This window comes from Giraffa tippelskirchi, chromosome 12 (assembly GCF_054371585.1).
Source record: "Giraffa tippelskirchi isolate mGirTip1 chromosome 12, T2T-mGirTip1v1.2.pri, whole genome shotgun sequence".
Lineage (NCBI taxonomy): Eukaryota > Metazoa > Chordata > Mammalia > Artiodactyla > Giraffidae > Giraffa > Giraffa tippelskirchi.
This window is the reverse complement of record NC_137286.1, coordinates 83,632,409-83,655,168: the sequence shown is the minus strand read 5'-3', so window position 1 is coordinate 83,655,168 and position 22,760 is coordinate 83,632,409. Positions and strand designations below refer to the sequence as shown.

The 22,760-nt window shown below is 40.3% G+C and overlaps 1 protein-coding gene across 10 annotated transcripts in view; it reads left to right on the top strand.

Moving 5' to 3' along the window:
- Positions 1-22,760, top strand: part of VWA8 (von Willebrand factor A domain containing 8) — a 385,006-nt gene that overhangs the window by 141,963 nt on the left and 220,283 nt on the right. For all 10 annotated transcript variants that reach the window (XR_014071267.1, XR_014071268.1, XR_014071269.1 and 7 more), the window contains one exon: positions 7,301-7,372. Coding sequence is in view for 7 of the 10 variants with exons in the window: in XM_081549924.1 (XP_081406050.1) it covers positions 7,301-7,372 (72 nt within the window). In the remaining 3 variants the exon portion in view is untranslated. The remainder of the gene's footprint in view (positions 1-7,300; positions 7,373-22,760) is intronic.

Here is a 22,760-nt window from a genome sequence, read left to right as displayed (position 1 = left end):
TGCACTCAATATGCCAGCAAACCTGGAAAACTCAGCAGTGGCCACAGGACTGGAAAAAGTTAGTTTTCATTCCAATCCCAAAGAAAGGCAATGCCAAAGAATTCTCAAACTACCGCACAATTGCACTCATCTCATATGCTAGTAAAGTAATGCTTAAAATTCTCCAAGCCAGGCTTCAGCAATATGTGAACTGTGAAGTTCCAGATGTTCAAGCTGTACTTAGAAAAGGCAGAGAAACCAGAGATCAAATTGCCAACATCCAATGGATCATCGAAAAAGCAAGAGAATTCCAGAAAAACATCTATTTCTGCTTTATTGACTATGCCAAAGCCTTTGACTGTGTGGATCACAATAAACTGTGGAAAATTCTGAAAGAGATGGGCATACCAGACCACCTGACCTGCCTCTTGAGAAATCTGTATGCAGGTCAGGAAGCAACAATTAGAACTGGACATGGAACAACAGACTGGTTCCAACTAGGAAAAGGAGTACGTCAAGGCTGTATATTGTCACCGTGCTTATTTAACTTATATGCAGAGTACATCATGAGAAACGCTGGGCTGGAGGAAGCACAAGCTGGCATCATGATTGCCGGGAGAAATATCAATAACCTCAGATATGCAGATGACACCACCCTTGTGGCAGAAAGTGAAGAAGAACTAAAGAGCCTCATGATGAAAGTGAAAGAGGAGAGTGAAAAAGTTGGCTTAAAGCTCAAGATTCAGAAAACTAAGATCATGGCATCCGGTCCCATCACTTTATGGCAGATAGATGGGGAAACAGTGGCTGACTTTATTTTTCTGGGCTCCAAAATCACTGCAGATGGTTATTTCAGCAATGAAATTAAAAGATGCTTACTCCTTGGAAGGAAAGTTATGACCAACCGAGACAGCATATTAAGAAGCAAAGACATTACTTTGCCAACAAAGGTCCGTCTAGTCAAGGCTATGGTTTTTCCAGTGGTCATGTTGGACGGTGAAGAAAGCTGAGTGCCACAGAATTGATGCTTTTGAACTGTGGTGTTGGAGAAGACTCTTGAGAGTCCCTCAGACTGCAAGGAGATCCAACCAGTCCACCCTAAAGGAGATCAGTCCTGGGTGTTCATTGGAAGGACTGAGGTTGAAGCTGAAACTCCAATACTTTGGCCACCTGATGGGAAGAGCTGACTGATTGGAAAAGACCCTGATGCTGAGAAGGATTGGGGCAGGAGGAGAAGGGGATGACAGAGGATGAGATGGCTGGATGGCATCACCGACTCAATGGACATGGGTTTGGGTGAACTTAGGGAGCTGGTGATGGACAGGGAGGTCTGGTGTGCTGCGGTTCATGGGGATACAAACAGTCGGACACGACCGAGCAACTGAACTGAACTGATAACCACTTGTTCTGTGCCTGTGGTCTCCTTGCCACTCTGTGTTGTAATTGATTTGAAATCCAAAAGAAAAAAAAAAACCCCACATTTTCCACACTACTAAGATAAAACCTTGTGTTGTTGTTTTAATTTTGTATCTCTAGCACATAGCATAGTGCCTGGCCCATAGTGACTATTGATTAAATATGTGTGGAGTGAATTAGTGAAAGAAAGAAAAAGATTTTGAATGTTCTTAATTAGAAGTATATTTTTATTATATCTCTCTTTAAGGAATATTTTACTTGCAGTAGTAAAGAGGAGAAATTGAAGCAGAGATTAATAGCCTCTTAAACCTAATGACCTTTAGAGCTGAAAAAATATATTTTTAAATGTCTTCCGTATGTCTATCCTTGTTGTAGGATATTATTGGATTGGCCAAAAAGTTGGTTCAGATTTTTAAACCCAAACAAGCTTTTTGACCAATCCAATAGCAGAACACAGAGATTAAAGTACATACATACACAGTTCCTTGGCTCAAGTTGCCTGAATCTCTCAAGGGGAAAAGCAAGCAAGTGCACGTGGTTACTGTACAGTGTGATCGAATACACACAGGTGACTATGGTAGCATTGATGAGGTGATGGTCCCAGATTGGGATGATCCTGGAAAATGCGTTCACTAGGGAAAGCTGAAAGACTCAGGCAGAGACACTAGCATTTGCAGGGACATGGCTACATAAGAGTGGTGTTCATTTAGGAAGCTACATCTAATTAATTGTCGTGGCCAGAGGTGAGGTTTAAAATGGAAGAATGACAAGAAATGCGACTGATGAGTTACAAGGTCATATTATACGGGCCTTGCTAATGAAGGAACTGGGAAACTACTCAGAAGAAGTGAGAAAGCTGTTGAAAGCTTTGAGGGACATTTCTACTTTTGGTAACTTTGCATTCCTTCTTTATTATTACCTATGAGTTGGGACAAAGACAGAGGGACTGGTCAGGAGGCTGTGGCAGTCGCCCAGGTGAACTTAGGGAGGGTCTGAGCGAGGACAGTGACCATGGGCACAGCCTGGAGAGGACACGTTGTTGAGCTGCACGGGGGTGGGGAGAGCCGATGGGGCTGTCTGCTGGGGGAGAGTCAAGGAGCCTCCCTCACGGAGCACATAGTCTGCTGGGAGAGTCCACAGAAGAGTAAAGAGAAAATGCTTCTCCACTGTGCCTGTGATTGGAACACACAGTAGGAGAGTGATGGGGGGTGAGCTTGAGACTACATCAAAAAGGTAAGGAGTAGTCCTTATTCCGAAGGTATGAGTCATTTAAAGAATTTTGGGGAAGAAAAAAACTGACATGATTGTGAACAGAGAAATGACTGTCCGTACCGTGGAGCACATATTGACTCAAGGAGACACTAAAGTTTGAGATGCCACATTGGTTGGTAAAAATCTAGGCCAGAGATGAGAAAGGAAAAAAAAAAACTTAGATGAAAGTTATGGGAATGGGGGGAAAAAAAAGCATAGATACAGTAAATTTGAGGTGGCTGCAATCTTAGATTGGGTTTTGCTAAGGGCCAACTGAGATGGGCAGGCAGATGGTGATGATTGGGTCAGGTTGTAGAAAATGATGCTATTAATTGGGATTAGAAATATAGGCTAAAGAGTGAAGCTGTGGAGACAGGACTGAGCCAAGTTTTGGGTGTATTAAGTTCTAGGAGACTGGGAAACAGCCAAGTATAAATCAATATTTGCTCAGGAATGTGGGGCTGCAGTCAAGAAGAAAGGTCTTGCTGTTGAAGATCGGTGTAAAGTTAGTGGTTGAAGCCATGGAATGGATGAGTGGGTTTAGGGAGAATGGGGTCAGAAGTGACTCCTCCAGCACCGAGGCGCACGTTGCCCTCCTCCCCCCTTCAGATGGGTGCCCACGTACAAGAAGTCTTAACCTGATCTGCCCTATCCTGTGATTCCCAGGAAAGCAGGTCACACGGTAGTGAAAGAGAACAGAAAAAGGAAGCAAATCGGTATTTAAGGAATTGCTGCAAAAAGAAGATACAACCCAAACACCACGGAGAGAAACCCTTAGAGAGGTAGGAGGGAATCAGGAGAGGAGACTTTGAAGAATTCGTCTGTGGTACCGAGGGGGCTGAGAGGTTAAGAGAAGAATTGTGTAGGCATGATCTTAGCTTTAGCTAACGTTTGTGACTTGAATAATCTGTTAGGTGTAATCAGGGCAAAAGCTAGGAAGACATGAGAAAAAGTAAAGACGACAATTATAGTTTGGATTATTAGTCAGTATTACCCTATTCCAACAACACAAGAGAAGACTCTACACGTGGACATCACCAGATGGTCAACACTGAAATCAGATTGATTATATTCTTTGCAGCCAAAGATGGAGAAGCTCTATACAGTCAGCAAAAACAAGACCAGGAGCAGACTGTGGCTCAGATCATGAACTGCTTATTGCCAAATTCAGACTTAAATTGAAGAAAGTAGGGAAAACCACTAGACCATTCAGGTATGACCTAGATCAAATCCCTTATGAGTATACAGTGGAAGTGAGAAATAGATTTAAGGGACTAGACCTGATAGACAGAGTGCCTGATGAACTATGGACAGAGGTTCGTGACATTGTACAAGAGACAGGGATCAAGAAAATCCCCATGGAAAAGAAATGCAAAAAAGCAAAATGGCTGTCTGAGGAGGCCTTACAGATAGCTGGGAAGAGAAGAGAAGCGAAAAGCAAAGGAGAAAAGGAAAGATATTCCCATCTGAATGCAAAGTTCCAAAGAATAGCAAGGAGAGATAAGAAAGCCTTCCTCAGCGATCAGTGCAAAGAAATAGAGGAAAACAACAGATTGGGAAAGACTAGAGATCTCTTCAAGAAAATTAGAGATACCAAAGAAACATTTCATGCAAAGATGGGCTCGATAAAGGACAGAAATGGTATGGACCTAACAGAAGCAGAAGATACTAAGAAGAGGTGGCAAGAATACACAGAAGAACTGTACAAAAAAGATCTTCATGACCCAGATAATCACGATGGTGTGATCACTCACCTAGAGCCAGACATCCTGGAATGTGAAGTGAAGTGGGCCTTAGAAAGCATCACTACGAACAAAGCTAGTGGAGGTGATGGAATTCCAGTTGAGCTATTTCATATCCTCAAAGGTGATGCTGTGAAAGTGCTACACTCGATATGCCAGCAAATTTGGAAAACTCAGCAGTGGCCACAGGACTGGAAAAGGTCAGTTTTCGTTCCAATCCCAAAGAAAGGCAATGCCAAAGAATGCTCAAACTACCGCACAATTGCACTCATCTCACATGCTAGTAAAGTAATGCTCAAAATTCTCCAAGCCAGGCTTCAGCAATACGTGATCCGTGAACTTCCAGATGTTCAAGCTGGTTTTAGAAAAGGCAGAGGAACCAGAGATCAAATTGCCAATATCCGCTGGATCATCGAAAAAGCAAGAGAGTTCCAGAAAAACATCTGTTTCTGCTTTATTGACTATGCCAAAGCCTTTGACTGTGTGGATCACAATAAACTGTGGAAAATTCTGAAAGAGATGGGAATACCAGACCATCTGACCTGTCTCTTGAGAAACCTGTATGCAGGTCAGGAAGCAACAGTTAGAACTGGACATGGAACAACAGACTGGTTCCAAATAGGAAAAGGAGTACGTCAAGGCTGTATATTGTCACCGTGCTTATTTAACTTATATGCAGAGTACATCATGAGAAACGCTGGGCTGGAAGAAACACAAGCTGGAATCAAGATTGCCGGAAGAAACCTCAATAACCTCAGATATGTGGATGACACCACCCTTATGGCAGAGAGTGAAGAAGAACTAAAGAGCCTCTTGATGAAGGTGAAGGAGGAGAGTGAAAAAGTTGGCTTAAAGCTCAACGTTCAGAAAACTAAGATCATGGCATCTGGTCCCATCACTTCATGGGAAATGGATGGGGAAACAGTGGAAACAGTGTCAGACTTTTTTTTTGGGGCTCCAGAATCACTGCTGATGGTGACTGCAGCCATGAAATTTAAAGACGCTTACTCCTTGGCAGGAAGGTTATGGCCAACCTAGATAGCATATTTAAAAGCAGAGACATTACTTTGCCAACAAAAGTCTGTCTAGTCAAGGCTATGGTTTTTCCAGTGGTCATGTATGGATGTGAGAGTTGGACGGTGAAGAAAGCTGAGCACCGCAAAATTGATGCTTTTGAGCTGTGGTGTTGCAGAAGACTCTTGAGAGTCCCTTGGACTGCAAGGAGATCCAATCAATCCATCCTAAAAGAGATCAATCCTGGGTGCTCATTGGAAGGTCTGATGTTGAAGCTGAAACTCCAATACTTTGGCCACCTCATGCGAAGGGTTGACTCATTGGAAAAGACTCTAATGCTGGGTAGGATTGAGGGCGGGAGGAGAAGGGGACGACAGAGGATGAGATGTTTGGATGGCATCACCGACTCGATGAACATGGGTTTGGGTAGACTCCGGGAGTTGGTGATGGACAGGGAGGCCTGGCGTGCTGCAATTCATGGGGTCGCAAAGAGTCGGACATGACTGAGCGACTGAACTGAACTGATTGCTTTTTTACCTGCTATCTAGGTGTTTGTTCTAACTTTTCTATCTATTGTTAGTGGAGATTAGCCCAGGTATTTCTGGAAGAACTTTATATTTTCTGGAAATCGGCACTGATTGTTCATCTTAGTTAGAAGAGTTCTGCAGACCAAATTGTCACTAGAACCCAAATGGTGTAAGTCTCCCCTTTAACTTGGGTAACCGTGTACCCTCGTTTGCTCAAAATAGTCCCTGTTTCTACTTGTTGCCCCAGCATAATTATTAATAACATCTCATTTTGTTCTAAAAAGTACTCCAGAATGAACAAAATAGCTGACCCTACTTCAAGCCTCATTAAAACTCCAGTTCCATGGTTTATCTGAAAAGCATTTTTAAAAAATTAAAATTACCAAGATAAACATTAAGGAAAACTCATCTGTTGTTGAAGGAGCGGCAAAACTGTCTTCGTTTTTCTACAAACTCTGAAAGAAAATATTGGTATTGCTTATTGTGAGAAGTAAAGGGAAAATATTTTAGATGTGGAAAAAAATCATAAACCAACTTTAAAAAAAGAAGAGTGGCCAACAAGAGCAGTATGTACAGCATGTATAAGATGCAAATGGTTAAACTGCCTTTCTCACAAACAGAGAACTTCAGTAACTTTAGTACTTTGAGGCCATTTTTGTTTTGGTACAGAAAACCAAGAGGAAATAGTAGGGGTATGAATCGTTCCAGGCTGTAGTTCTCCCTTCAATCCTGGATGAGCTTTTTTGACCTACTTATGATTGTCCTATTTTTCAAGATAGAAAAGAGCAATGTAATTAATTTTCTCTGTGACTACAGTGAACAACTTTAATCTTACTCTTATTATACTGTATCATGATTTGAACTTGAAAATATGAAAAATTAAAAAAAATATATAATTTTTTGGAGTATAGTTGCTGACATTTTAATTCTAAACCTACATATATACTTTGAAAGTCATAGTTAAGTCAATGTAAGATTTTCCATGAAATCTCTAATTGTTTTAGGAAGCCTTTGTATATTTACATTAGTTAAGTATTAATTGAAATATCACATTAAATTATAAGCCAACTCTCCATGGTACAATAGCTGAAAAATATTTGAGTCACATCATAAAAACTCTTTGAAATATGTATTGATCAGTGGTTGAGTCTTGGTAAGGTAGACCATTTCAGGTTTTCAATATCAGTGACCCAATTGGTTATATAACTTATTTTTGACCACAGCATGCATTTTCATTTTCTAGCATAATTGAGTATTGTCTATTATAACAGATGTTTTACTTTCCTTGAAGATATCTTTATAGCTGTTAACTTTCTTATTTCACTTTGATTATACAAAACATAATTAACCTCTAGTCGTTTTTTCCTCTAGCACATGATAGTGATGGAAGATATGCTCAAAGACTTTCTTCTTGGAGAACACCTATTATTGGTTGGAAACCAGGTGAGTTATAGCTGAAACCAGGTACTAATGAATAAATAATAGCAGCAGTTTAAAAGCCGTATGTTTCTTCTGCTTGATGGAGTAAATTTTCAAAAATGATTTTTTTCCTCCAGCTACATGACTAGTTGAAATTAAACAATAGGGTCTTCTACCTTCTAAACTTTAGAATTACCTCAGGGCTTAAATCATTACTCCCACCTGCCCCATTCAATCTTCCATCAATTCCTATCCATTCTGCCTTATAAGTATCTTCTTTCTGACACCTGTCACCTAGCCCAGCTCACCATCACCTATCACTTGGATTACAGAAGTGGTTTCCTAATACAGGTTCACCTAACCTTACACCTACTGTGATCTACTTTCCACTTTGCAGCCAGATGGATACTTGTGAAACTAAAGGCTGAGTCTTTTTTTTTTTTTTTGCTTAAGTTGATTCCCCATTGCCTCCCCATTCCCCATACTATTCTTTAGAATGGCTTAGAGTGTCCTGCAAGAGCATCCCCTGCCCACCTACCCAGTGCTAAGGTTTGGCTCCCTCCTTTCTTGCATTTGGTGTTAGCTTGAGCCACGCTGAGGGCTTCCCAGGTGGCTCAGGGCTAAAGAATCCGCCTGCCAGTGCAGGAGACCTGGGTTCAATCTCAGGGTCAGGAAGATCTCCTGGAGGAGGAAATGGTAACCCACTCCAGTATCCTTGCCTGGGAAATCCCATGGACAGAGGAGCCTGGCAGGCCACAGTCCATGGGGTCACATAGAGTCGGACACGACTGAACCACTGACCTCGATGAGCCACTCTGAACTTCCTTCAGTCCTTGTGTCCACTCTGGTCCTTGAAGCACGCTCTTCTCTCCGCCTGGAGCACTTGCCATGCCCTTCCCACACCCCTTTTCTCTCTCTCTGGGAGGTGTTCCCTTGTCCCTAGCTGAGTTAGGCTCCCCCTGTTCTGCATACCTTCCTTCTATCTCCCCATCATCACACGCATCGTGTCTCTGTGTCCACCTGTGGAACGACCGTCTCCCCAGCTTGTCCGTATGCTCCTCAAGGGCAGGCACCACGGTTCTCGCTCATCTCTGTGTCCTTCGTTCCTGGTACAGTGCTTGCTGCCCAGTAGTAGATACTGAATACGTGTCTATGGAGGATGGATGGCATTTCATTTTAACATATAGAGGTTTCTGAAAATTTTCCTCAATGGCATTACCAAGCTCAGAGTGAATAGCACCTTTGATTTTTTTAAATTAGTTTAAAATTAAGGATAATAAGCTTTCAAAAGAAGTTTGGTCTTTCTGTTTTTTAACTTATAAAAACAATATGTATTCTTTATTTAGTGCCTCAAACTTGATTTTTTTTTTTTAATAAAAATGAGCCAATTGAGCGTTTTTTGTTTTTTTAATAAAAATGGGTGAATTGGGCAGTTTTCTGGTTGAGTTCACAGACTTGGCAGTTAGAGATTAGAGGTCAGAGTTAGCTGGCAACTCTGTTACAGATGGCTGTGACTTTGGGCACATTGCTAATCTCACTCAGGCTCAGGTTCCTGATATCTAACCTAGGAATACAAACCATATGCACTCTGTTGGGCTAATGTAAGGGTCACATGAGATAATGCATGGAAAGCACTTCTCACCATGCCTGGCTCATGGTAGGTGCTCAGTTACAATGAAATCTGTGGGTCACTGTGTTGTTGAAGAGGACTTGAATACTCCGTTTCATTTTTTTATTTTTCTAAGCAAGAATTAAACAGCAATAAAATATTCACAGTCTTCTCATTCACTATTTAAGAAGTCCTACCTACTTTTATTTAGTGAAAAATAATTTTTTCCTGATGAGTCTATGTACCAGAGTGGGAGGATGAGGATCAGTTAATAGTCTGACACTCAGGACTTGATACTGAGGCCTAGGAGATCAAGCTCTTATCCGGCTCTGAACAATCATGACTCTCCTCTCGCTTTGCACAATGATGACTTGGTAGCCCATGTGCTCCACAGACTCTTCATACGTTGTTTCATCTGCTGTGCTCAGTGCACTCTCTTCCCGTCTTCTGTGCTTACCTGAGCTGCCTTAGACAGTCTGCTGGCATCTCAACAGCTGCAGACCAAGAATGCACAGAGCTGGTGGCTGAGGAATAATTTTGGCTAAGGAGCAGGCTTTCAAAAGGAAGGTCCCTAGAGATCAAGCTGTGATGTTCAAGCAGCTTTGAAATATCCCAGCTGATACTGGTGTCCTGGGGTTTAGTGGGTAGAATACAGTAAGAGTTTCCTGGTAAAGGCATGATAATAGAGTCAGGGTTTCACAAGAGTTGTCTAGGTTGAAAGGTTGCAGTTAGAGCTAACCAGTAACCAGAGAGACAGGGAGAGCATTCTACTCTCTGGTGGACTGGGGAGAGCTATAGGGGGCTTCCCTGGTGGCTCAGATGGTAAAGAACCTGCAATATGGGAGACCTGGGTTTGATCCCTGGGTTGGGAAGACTCCCTGGAGGAGGGCTTGGCAACCCACTCCAGTATTCTTGCCTGGAGAATCCCCATGGACAGAGGAGCCTGGCGGGCTACAGGCCATGGGGTCACAAAGAGTTGGACACGACTGAGCGACTAAGCACAACATAGCACATATAGGGTGAAGGCAGAGATGGAGCCGAGGATTGCTTCTTCTTTATGATAAGTGAAAAAGATACTATGAAAGTGCTTTGAAATCACTCTAGAGTGCTATACGAATGTTGGTGTGAAATCCTGTATGCTACCTCTGGTCTGTTTCTATGTGTGTGTGTGAATGTACGCAGTCATGGTTGATTTCTTTGTGACCCCATGGACTGTAGCCTGGCAGACTCCTCTGTCCGTGGAATTTTCCAGGCAAGAACACTCGAGTGGGTTGCCATTTCCTACTCCAGGGGATCTTCCCAACCTGGGGTCAAACTCACATCTCTTGGATCTCCTGCATTGACAGGCAGATTCTTTACAACTGTGCCACCTATTTCTAGTCCCAAGGAAAAGAATAAGGAACAAAGGGCTAGGCGTTGGGTGGAGGAAAGAGCAGCTCCCCTCTCTACACATGCATAGGTGAACCCCGCATCCAGTGAGGCTGGAGATCCTACTGAGATTCAGGCTTGCCAAGAGTTGGCAAAGGAACCTCTGGGAAGACCTACTGAAACCCTCGGGAGATGCAGAGCAGGAGGCGGGGTATCACACCAGCCTCTCTCAATCAGTGCTGTGTCAGCAAGTCACAGGGTCTCCCCTGCTTTTACCGGTAGGGTGTCACCCTCCACTTTGGAGAAGGAGAAATATTGAAAAACAGAGATTGCATTCATTAGAAATTTGCTACACTTAAGTATCCTTTCTCATGTCAAAAGGGTTCTTTATCCTCTCATTATAAACCTCTGAGGTGACCAGTGTCATATAATGATACCAGTGTTGAAGGAACTTTTAGATTTTAAAAGTAAATTCTGTTCCCTGTGTCCATGAAACCATCTAGTGAAAAACTCAGTCTCTCAGGCTGTCATTTGATGTCTTCCATTGTCGAGTCTCACTCCACTTGCAGTCTTGTGTCTCATTTCTCCCCTGAACATCACGTCCTCAGATTTTAACACACTGTTTTCCAAATACCTTCTTGTTAGTTGCTCAGTCGTGTCCAACTCTTTGCGACCACATGGACTGTAGCCCGTCAGGCTCCTCTGTCCTTGGGATTTTCCAGGCTAGAATACTGGAGTGGGTTGCCATTTCCTACTCCAAGAGATCCCGACTCAGGGATCGAACCCGTGTCTCTTAATCTCCTGCATTGGCAGACGGATTCTTTACCACTAAGCCACCAGGGAAGCCCGAATACCTTCCTAGCAGTGTTATATTTTAATGTTTGATCTTCACCAGCCTGCTCTCTTCTTTCCCCCATTTTTGCCTATTCAAATCCTCCCAGTCTCAGAGGGCAGTGTGGTACCATGGAAAAGCAGAAAGCTGGGAATCCAGAGGTCTGCCTTCCTGTGCAGAGTGTTTGTCTCTGTATGTAGTATTGAGTTCATTGCTATCTCTCCTTAAAGGACTTTGTCTTTTTTTGTTTCTTTCTTTTTCTCATCTGTAAAATGATAGGACTGGAAGGGGTGTTTTTTCTAAGGTCCCTCTGGCTGTAATATTCTGTAATATACTTCTTTAATAAAATCTTCCTGAACACTTCAGGCTGAAGGTTTGGATTCATTCTCTGAATTGTTACAGCAGGCCATTTAGATTTCTTTTGACTTCTGTTGGACTTATGCGTCTACCTGCCATCTCTCTCCTGAAAAGAGAGAGGCCCTTGAGAAGAGTCTTAGTTATTTTTGTGTTCTCCCTGATGTCTTGCGTATAATAGACATTTAACAAATAAACTTTAGAAGACTGCCTAGAATAAATTTCTGCTGAGTATGCAAAATTATTTAGAAGTGATTTGAACTTAAAATGTAGGCTTTCTTGGATTATTTTCAGGAGACTCTAAAATGAACTGACTAAACTTCTTATTCAGTAAACTTGCACCTGTTTGATGAAGGAAACAATGAATAAGATAGAATCTAGGGAGTGAGAGAAAATACTTATGAGAGGAAATACTTTTGTGGCCCGTATAGCTGGGTATGATTCTATACTGATGGGGTCAGGTCAGAGACGGGCAGCATTATCACTAGGACAGAATAATGAAATGCTAATTATTTAATTTTAATAATGATTAAGTGCAAAGTAGTATTTAGCTAGTTAAATGAGACACAACTTTGTACATGTGTACACTTGCCAGGTCAACAAGTGGAAATTGGACTTTTTATGGTAGCTGGTTAAAACCTCAACAGAACTTTTTGAGTGTTTTGGTTAACTTCAGTAACTTTCAAACTTGTTTTCAAGAAGTAACATCTGTGTTAAGATATGGGGAAGATTCTATGGTTAGACTTTTATCTTTTCCTTTATTGAAGTATAACTGACAAGAAAAATTATAATATATTTAAAGTGTACAGCATGATGATTTGATATATTGGGTTTGCCAAAAAGTTCATTTGGGTTTTCCCATAACATCTTTTTTTTTAATTGATGAATTTATTTTAATTGGAGGATAATTACTTTACAATGTTGTGGTGGTTTTTGCCACGCATTGACATGAATCAGACATGGGTGCACATGTGTCCCCCATCGTGAACCCCCCTCCCACCTTCCTTCCCACCCCATCCCTCTGGGTTGTCCCAGAGCATAGGCTTTGAGAGCCCTGCTTCATACGTCGAACTTGCACTGGTCATCTGTTTTACATATGGTAATATACATGTTTCTTACAGATACCTATACATTGTGAAAAAATTCCTCCTACTACATTCATTATGTCCCTATTTATCTTTTTTTTTATTTATTATATTTATTTATTTATTATAAATGTTGAGAACATTTAAGTTTTACTGTCTTAGCAAATTTCAATTATACAGCACAATGTTTTAAACTATAGTCACCATGTTGCACCATTAGATCCTCAGAATTTATTCATCTTCTATGTGAAAGTCTGTACCCTTTTACCAACCTTTCCCTATTTTCTCCACTGCCCAGGCCCTGGCAATCACTTTTCTACTCTGAGTGAGATCTTTTGAACCTATGGGCACCTTATCTTTGACAAAGCAGGCAAAAATATACAATGGAGAAAAGCCAATCTCTTTAACAAGTGGTTCTGAGAAAACTGGTCAATCACCTATAAAAGAATGAAACTAGAACACTTTCTAATGCCATACAGAAAAATAAACTCAAAGTGGATTAAAGATCTAAATATAAGACAGAAACTGTAAAACTCTTAGAGGAAAACATAGGCAGAACACTCTCTGACATAAATCACAGCAAGATCCTCTATCATCCACCTCCCAGAGTAATGGAAATAAAAACAAAAATAAACAAATGGGACTTAATTAAATTTAAAAGCTTTTGCACCAGGAAGGAGACTATAAGCAAGGTGAAAAGGCAGCCTTCAGAATGGGAGAAAATAATAGCAAATGAAGCAACTGACAATTAATCTCAAAAATATACAAGCAGCTCATGCAGCTCAATACCAGAAAAATAAATGATCCAATCAAGAAATGGGCCAAAGACCTAAACAGACATTTCTCCAAAGAAGGCATACAGATGGCTAACAAACACATGAAAAGATGCTCAACATCACTCATTATCAGAGAAATGCAAATCAAAACAACAATGAGATACCATTTCATGTCAGAATAGCTGCCATCAAAAGGTCTACAAGCAATAAATGCTGGAGAGGGTGTGGAGAAAAGGGAACCCTCTTACACTGTTGGTGGGAATGCAAACTAGGACAGCCACTATGGAGAACATTGTGGAGATTCCTTAAAAAACTGTAAATAGAACTGCCATACAACCCAGCAATCCCACTGCTGGGCATATACACCAAGGAAACCAGAATTGAAACAGACACATGTACCCCAATGTTCACTGAAGCACTGTTTACAACAGATAGGACATGGAAGCAACCTAGATGTCCATCAGCAGATGAATCGGTAAGGAAGTTGTGGTACATATGCACAATGGAATATTACTCAGTTATAAAAAAGAATGCATTTGAGTCAATTCTTATAAGGTGGATGAAACTGGAGTCTATTATACAGAGTGAAGTAAGCCAGAAGGAGAAACACCAATACAGTATATTAATGCATATATATGGAATTTAGAAAAATGGTAACTATGACCCTATATGCAAGACAGCAAAAGAGACACAGATGTAAAGAACAGACTTTTGGACTTTGCGGGAGATAGTGAAGGTGGGAGAGAATAAGACAGAATAGCATTGAAACGTGTATCTTATCATATGTAAAATAGATGACCAATGCAAATTTGATGCATGAAGCAGGGCACCCAAAGCTGGTGCTGTGGGACAACCCAGAGGGATGGGGTGGGGAGGGATGTGGGAGAGGGGTTCAGGATGGGGGACACATGTACACCCAAGGCTAATTCATGTCGATGTATGGCAAAAACCACCACAATATTGTAAAATAATTAGCCTCCAATTAAAATAGATTAATTAATTAATTTTAAAAAAAGATTGCACATATAAATGATACCATGTGGTATTTGTCTTTGTCTGTCTTATTTTGCTTAGCATAATGCCCTCCACGTTCATTGCTATTAGACTCTTAATTGCTTCCATTTGGTGTGTATGGGAGAGAAAAATTCCACCTGTAGTATTTGTTGGCAGATGTAGAACAGGTACTCCACAGAGGTGCCCTTTTCTAAGGACCAGCGTGGAGTTGTGTGTTCTCTTTCCCTGTGCTTTATTCAGAGCCCTGATCATCTGGCAGATTCCTTGTTCAGGAATGTGTGCTTCTGCAGTCATAGTAACTCAGGTGCTTCGTCAGTACCTTTTCAAATGCCCTGCTTTATTTATTAGTGGTACTTCTGTACCTCTTTTAACATTTTACGCACCTTCTCACCTGCATCCTTTACCGACCTTGTGAACCAAAACAATGAAAAAAGAAAAAGACAGGCAAGCAGAGCTACAACTGGTAGGTTAAGAATGACTGACACTCAGTTCTCATGGGGTGGTGTCCCTGGTGTTTGCATGTAAATGCGAAGTGACAACCATCTGGGAAAATGCCTGTTTTAATCACATGATTTAGTGTGAAACTAAGTAAACCATTTTCAGTAGCTGATCAGGCTCCTTTTTTACTCTTTCTCTTTCTGAAACATTACATGCTGTGCTGTGCTTAGTCGCTCAGTCATGTCCAACTCTTTGTAACCCCATGGACTGTAGCCCACCAGGCTCCTCTGTCCATGGGGATTCTCCAGGCAAGAATACTAGAGTGGGTTGCCATGCCCTCCTCCAGAGGATCTTCCCAACCCAAGGATCGAACCCAGGTCTCCTGCATTGCAGGCAGATTTCTTACTGTCTGAGCCACTAGGGAAGCCCAAGAATACTGGAGTGGGTAGCCTATCCCTTCTTCAGGAGATTTTCCCGACCCAGGAATTGAACTGGGGTGAAACATTACATGATGACTACTCAAAAAGCAAAAAAAAGTTAATTAGAATTGAAGCTTTGGGCATTAAATGTTGACAGAGAAACCAGCAGCGGGTTGCTATACAAATACAATGAAATGTGATGAATGCTATTAATACAAACTGTCTATACATAGATACAGTCTACCCAGTCTTCTGTTTTGCAAATGAGAAACTGGCTGATGTTCATGAAAGAAATAGTTGAAGTTGTCAATTTAATGATGCTTTGAAAGATTGCTGTTACTTGTAGCAACTTTTATTGTGAGGAAATTAAAGGGAATAAATGTTGATTTTGAGGTATCTCAATGTTTATCATCTTTATTAAGCCAAATCCCATCTTTTCTTTCCTATCTTTTCTAAGGATCTATGACATTAGACGAATTTTCCTAACTGTTGGGAAGCTAAAATCAAGTCTATAACCATCACTTATCATAGCAACATAAAGTAAGCCCCATCTTCTTTTGGTGAAATAAAATTGATTTTATCTTTTCAATTTTCTGTGTGGGATTTTTTTTGGAACAGTCCATCAACTTTCCAGTAAAAGAAGCAGAATTGCTGCCTATCAGCCAAAAGGGATAGGATACCCTGAAATTAACATGTTTCATGGTCCCTTAGTATACAATGCTGCATATTGTAGATCTTTGTTAGCATGCACTACATGCATTATTTTCTACTTACTGTAATTATAACGTTACATGTACCTTCCATGCAATTAGTTTCATGCTGGCTTTTTGAAAAAATCGTAACATGACTTCCTGTTTATTTCAGCTTTCCTGACAGTAAAAAAGAGAAATGGCTATTTACTTTCAAGCCAGTGATGCTTTTATCATCACAGCTCTCTTCAAGAATAAACTTTCTACATAGAAAATAGACTTATGGACATGGGGAGAGGGGAGGAGATGGTGAGATGTATGGAGAGAGTAACATGGAAACTTACATTACCATATGTAAAATGGGTTGCCAACAGGAATTTGCTGTCTGGCTCAGGAACCCAAATGGGGTCTCTGTGTCAACCTAGAGGGATGAGATGGAGAGGGAGGTAGAAGGGAGGTTCAGGAGGGAGGGGGTGTATGTATGCCTATGGCTGATTCATGTTGAGGTTTGACAGAAAACTTCAAAATTCTGTAAAGCAATTATCCTTCAGTTAATAAATTAAAACTGAGAAAAAAAAAGAATAAGCTTTCTTCCTCCCCATATGTTACTTTCTTTTGGTTTGTAGAGGTTTGTTACATTTGAAATACCAAGTGTTCGCGGTGAATTTTTGGGTTATAGATTCAGCTGATAGGTGCATAATCTTTTGTTGTTGTTGTTTAAAAACTCGTTAAGAATAAACTTCTGGGGACTTCTCTGCCAGTCCAGTGATTAAGACTCTGTGCTTCCACTGCAGGGGCCACGAGGTCAATCCCTGCTCGGGGAGCTAAGATCCCGAATGCCACACAGCATGGACAAAATAAATAAATAACTTTCTGTTTCTGAATAAGTACACTTGGGTTTTAAGAGGCAGTTGCATTTTATCAGATATTTGAAGGAAGAAATAGTCTAGTAATGCGGTGTTCTAAAATGCTTAGGTATCCCCATTATGTAAGAATTGTTTAAAAAATATATAGTATTTGTTTTTAAGAAATGAAAATTTAATCATCTGCATATAGTGATGTTTTCTCATTTCTGATGTTAAGTAAATTGCAAAGCAAATCATCAGAATTTAATTTGTATTTAATGAGACACAGTTAATGATTCACAATTACTTCTAGGTGAATATAGTCCAATAATGTGCTAGATTTGTCAACATTTTTTTTTTTCCTTTTTTAGTGAGCCGTTTGTATGATTTTACCAAATAATAGCACTCTGGTGAAATTTTTATACTTAGGCTCGCTTGTATTCCAGAGTCTATATTTTTTACCTTTACCAACATTCTAATATATTTTCCTTATCAAACAAAAAGTGATCTCTGGCTGATTTTCATAGGAGATACTTTCTCAGTCTCTGACTTGTCACGTGCTTCGTGTTTCTAGAGTACTGATTCTGTAGGTACTTTTTACAATTCCATGGTGCTTTCTAATCTAGCAATACTGAGATCAATGTTAGCATCTCTTAATTTTATTTACCTCCTGAAAGCTGAAAGTGGCTCCCCTTGCCTATCAGATAAAATCTCTTTCAAAGAGAAACGCTCTAAAAAACCTTTGACCTGTCTCCAAACCTCATTTTTAGTTCTAGTTCTTCCAAGCCAGGAGTTTCTTACCCTTCCTGAGTACAGAGTGGGCTTCCCAGGTGGCACTAGTGGTAAAGAACCTGCCTGCCAGTGCAGGAGACATAAGAGATGCAGGTTTGATCCCTGAGTCAGGAGGACCCCCTGGAGGAGGGCATGGCAACCCACCCCAGTGTTCTTGCCTGGAGAATCCCATGGACAGAGGAGTCTAGCGGCCTGCAGTCCACGAGATTTCAGAGTCAGACCCGACTGGAGCCACGTAGCATAGATGCAAGCACGTGATGCCCCGCTGGTCTCCCAGCCGTTTGACGTATTGTTTGCTTCATAGGAACTTCTTCTCTCATCTTTCCCTGTGAAAACCCTGAAGTTTTCAAGAGCTCTGACTTTTCTCCTCTATGAAGCTTGTCTTAGTCTCCCCCAAATAGAAATAATCTTGTTTTGCTCAGAACATTTATAGTATTTTATCAGTATTTAATTCATTCCTCTTTTAAAGTTGTTTTGATTTTTAAATTTTATCTATAAGTGAATTACAAGTTTCTTATGAGCAAGGATTAAAAATGGTAAAAATTGTGTGTTTTACAATTTCCAATATACTTTTAAAAATCATTTCATGTAGTTCTATGGAAATCCTTTGAGATAAATTTATTTTCCATACTTGGACAAATAGACTGAAACTCAAAAAGTTTGAATATCTGCTCAAGATCACATAGCTAGTTAATGGCTGAGTTAGGACTCTGACCTCCCAAGCTCATGCTGTTTTTCCACCATACCACACTAATTCTTGGATTTCCCAGGTGGCCCTCATGATAAAGAACATACCCACCAATGCAGAAGACATAAGAGATGTGGGTTCGATCCCTGGGTCCAGAGAATCCTTGGGAGTAGGAAATGGCAGTCCACTCCAGTATACTAGCCTGGAAAATTCCATGGTTAGAGGAACCTGGTGAGCTACAGTCCATAGGGTTGCAAAGAGTTGGACAAGACTGAAGCGACTTAGCACCCATGCACACTAATTCTTATATTAGTAATACAGCAACAATAGCAACAATAATAATATGTAATAGCTAACTTACTTTCAGTGCTTATAATAGGCCAGGAGCTATGCTTTACATACAGAGTTCAGGGCATTTTGAATTTTTCTATTATGAAATTGTAAAATATATTCTATGAAAAGTAGAGTATATAATGAACTCCTTTGTCCTCATAACTTTGTTTCAACAATTTTCAGAATTTTGTTCATCTTGTTTTAATCTGTGTTGAACCTATTATCTGTATGTTGTCTTTTAAAAAACCATCCTTTTACATAAGAGACTTCCCTGGTGGCTCAGATGGTAAAGCATCGGTCTACAATGCGGGAGACCCAGGTTCGATCCCTGGGTGGGGAAGATCCCCTGGAGAAGGAAATGGCAACCCACTCTAGTACTCTTGCCTGGAAAATCCCATGGACGGGGGAGCCTGGTAGGCTACAGTCCATGGGATCGCAAAGAGTCGAACACGCATTTTTCTCATACTGTCTGTTTTTATCTCTTACATAACCATAATCTGATTATTACACCTAACAAATTAATAGTAACCCCTTAATATACACTGACACCCTCCATTCAGTTTTCCTCACTTCTCCCCAGTGTCACTTTACAGTTGGCTTGTTTCCATCAGCATCCAAACAAGAGTGAACACTGCGTTTAGCTGATGTACCTCCTGAGTCCCTTTGAAAGTTGAAAGATACGTTCTCCTATTCTCTTTATCCTGAGAGATATTGACCCACTTTCATGAATATAAACATTTTATCAAAATTATACAATATTGATGAACTTACAGTGAGGAAGTATTTTCTAAAGTAAATTTAATCAACCCAATTTAACTTCTTGATTAATTTACATAATGCAATGAAACCAAATTCATTTCTTCCAGACTAGAAATTTCTGTCTTAATTACTTCCCAACAATTAAAAAAAAATTGTTTTTTTCCCCTGAATTTTCATAGCATTTAATTTTGAAATCTTTTATACACTATGAAAATCAGTAAGCATATATTTAATACTGACTAAGGAGGACTCTATGCACATTGTTACTACATAATTCTTTATAATCCTTTGTATCTCATACCATCTGTTAATTAGAGGCTTATAATGAAGACTTAGTTTTTTCCTGGTATAGACTTAGTAAATGTTTGTTGAATTATTTAATATTGAGATACTGTGAATATTTTATTGCCAAAATTAAAGAATGTGTGGATTTTGTTAATTAATCATCTGAACTGAGCAGTGGCAGATTGCTGCTATGTAACATCAGAAATACACCATGTTGCTATGCCAGACTTGTCTAATGTCTATAGACGGACGGAACAGTTTGTCCAGGCTTCTCCCCGCCTGTGTCCCCAGCTGGTGGTGGCAGCAGGAATCTGATAACAAAGTGTGCTGTGTTTCTCGTAGCTACAGTGGCTTAGGAGTCCCAAGGCTATAAAATATTTGGTTTCATCAAGCATAATAATATCTTTATTTGATATCATATTATTTTGTATCCCTTCTCAAACCTCTTGCTATGAAGTTGCCTAAAGTACAATATGGAAATTCTTTGCCATGCTGCACACTCTCTCTTGTTGTTATTCAGTCACTAAGACGTGTCCGACTCATTTATGACACCATGGGACTGTAGCCCACCAGGCTCCTCTGCTCATGGGATTTCGTAGGCAGGAACACTGGAGTGGGTTGCCATTTCCTCCTCCAGGGGCTCTGCCCAGCCCAGGGATTGAACCAGTGTCTCCTGCATTGGCAGGCAGTTTCTTTACCACAGAGCCACCAGGGAAGCCCGCATGTTCTCTTTGATCTTCACTTTATCCATCCGGTGTTTCTTAGTGAGTGTTTTTCTTGCCTTTGTTCTGAATCTGTATGTTGCTCTTGTAAGCACATTGATTCTTGCCCCCCCACCCCCCACAGTATTTGTTTTGGCTGCTTTGGTTATACCAAGTGACCAAACTACCAAAGAGTCTAACTTTGCCATTTACAGCAGCACATTATTTCAAAGGGAAATTTCAGGATGTGGATTTTATTATTCCTGTTTGAAAAGGAGCTTTTGACTTTGCCAGGAAGCTTTATCAATGTGTTTTAAAGCCATGCAAACTAGTAGTGCAATTGAAAGGTGTGTTGTTTTCTCTGACTTTTGGGTACTGTTTCTGGATCTGTTACAGGGAACCTGTTTATGCAAATATTTGGAACTGTTTACTGTGTACTTTAATTCTTTTTTCAGGATACATAAATAATGTATGTTCACTGAGAGAATTTGGAAAATAAGACATTTCCAGTGACTCCTAAAGCAGGGACCTCTCAGTGTGTTATTGGATTAAAAACTATTAGAATAAGGCCATGTTTGGAGATTAGCTTGTCTAGGCCCTCTTTATTCAAACGAAGGCAGACGGTGGTAGAAACCTGTACTGACACAGATTAAGGAGGATTGATTGTCTGAGTCTCCCAACCGCTAATATAGTAAGTATATTTCTAGGCATTTTAAACAAAGAATTAAAAGTTTCAACATTTGATGAAAACTTTATGGTTATTTTAAAAAAGCAATTTATTTCTCCTGATGCTACTGTAATGCTAGCTTTTTAGTTGTTCTTATGTTAGACTGCAGTTGGTATTTGTTGATAACATTCTTACAGTTAGTGTTTCCAAGGAAAATTAGGACCCTATGAAAAAAGTCTTTAAATTTTATATAAATGGAGCCAACTCTAAGAAAGTTCTGAAGAATTAGGAGGAACTGGAGGGAAGGCCAGAAGTTAAGACACTTCAGAGAGCATGTGGCAGGCTGAACACTAGCCACAGCAAACACTTACCCGGAGACCATTTTAAAAATTACTGCAGAAGAAAGAAAAATTGGCTTCCTCACCTTCCCCCTTCTGAACCTTGCACACAGGGAGTTCCTGGATACATGTTTTAGGCTGTTTTATGATATTTGAGTAACTGATTTCTGACTCCACAACATTAGAATAATAAACTTCCATGTAAAGCAATTCAGGGAGACTACCTCTTGACATTCTGTTTTGCAATATAGTGAAACAGAGAACAACCCCGTCTTTTACGTCAGAGTGAATTTGCCTTTAAAATCCCATTGTTTGCAGAATCCTAACTGCTTAGAACTTAAGTTTGTGTGCTTGCATGCTCAGATCTGATACACAAGACTGCCTGAAGAACTATGAATAAAGGTTTGTGACATTGTACAGGAGGCAGTGATCAACACCATCCCCAAGAAAAAGAAATGCAAAAAGGCAAAATGGTTGTCTGAGGAGGCTTACAAATAGCTGAGACAAGAAGAGAAGTGAAAGGCAAAGGAGAAAAGGAAAGATATACCCATCTGAATTCAGAGTTCCAAAGACTAGCAAGGAGAGATAAGAAAGCCTTCCTCAGTGATCAATGCAAAGAAATAAATGAAAACAAAAGAATGAGAAAGACTAGAGATCTCTTCAAAAAAAATTAGAGATACCGAGGGAACATTTCATGCAAAGATGGGCTCAATAAAGGACAGAAGTGGTATGGACCTAAGAACACACAGAAGAACTATACAAAAAAGATCTTCACAACCCACATAATCATGATGATGTGATCACTCACCTAGAGCCAGACATCCTGGAGTGTGAAGCCAAATGGGCCTTAGGAAGCATCACTATGAACAAAGCTAGTGGAGGCGATGGAATTCCAGCTGAGCTATTTCAAATCCTAAACGATGATGCTGTGAAAATGCTGCACTCAGTATGCCAGCGAATTTGGAAAACTCAGCAATGGCCACAGGACTAGAAAAGGTCAGTTTTCATTCCAATCCCAAAGAAAGGCAATTCCAAAGAGTGTTCATACACTTGCACTCATCTGACATGCTAGCAAAGTAATGCTCAAAATTCTCCAAGCCAGGCTTCAACAGTACGTGAACCATGAACTTCCAGATGTTCAAGCTGGATTTAGAAAAGGCAGAGGAACCAGAGATCAAATTGCCAATATCCATTGCAGCATAGAAAAAGCAACAGTATTCCAGAAAAACATCTACTTCTGCTTTATTGACTATGCCAAAGTCTTTGACTGTGTGGATCACAACAAACTGGAAAATTCTTCAAGAGATAGGAATACCAGACCACCTGACCTGCCTCTTGAGATATCTGTATGCAGGTCAAGAAGCAACAGCTAGAACCAGACATGGAACAACAGACTGGTTCCAAATTGGGAAAGGAGTAC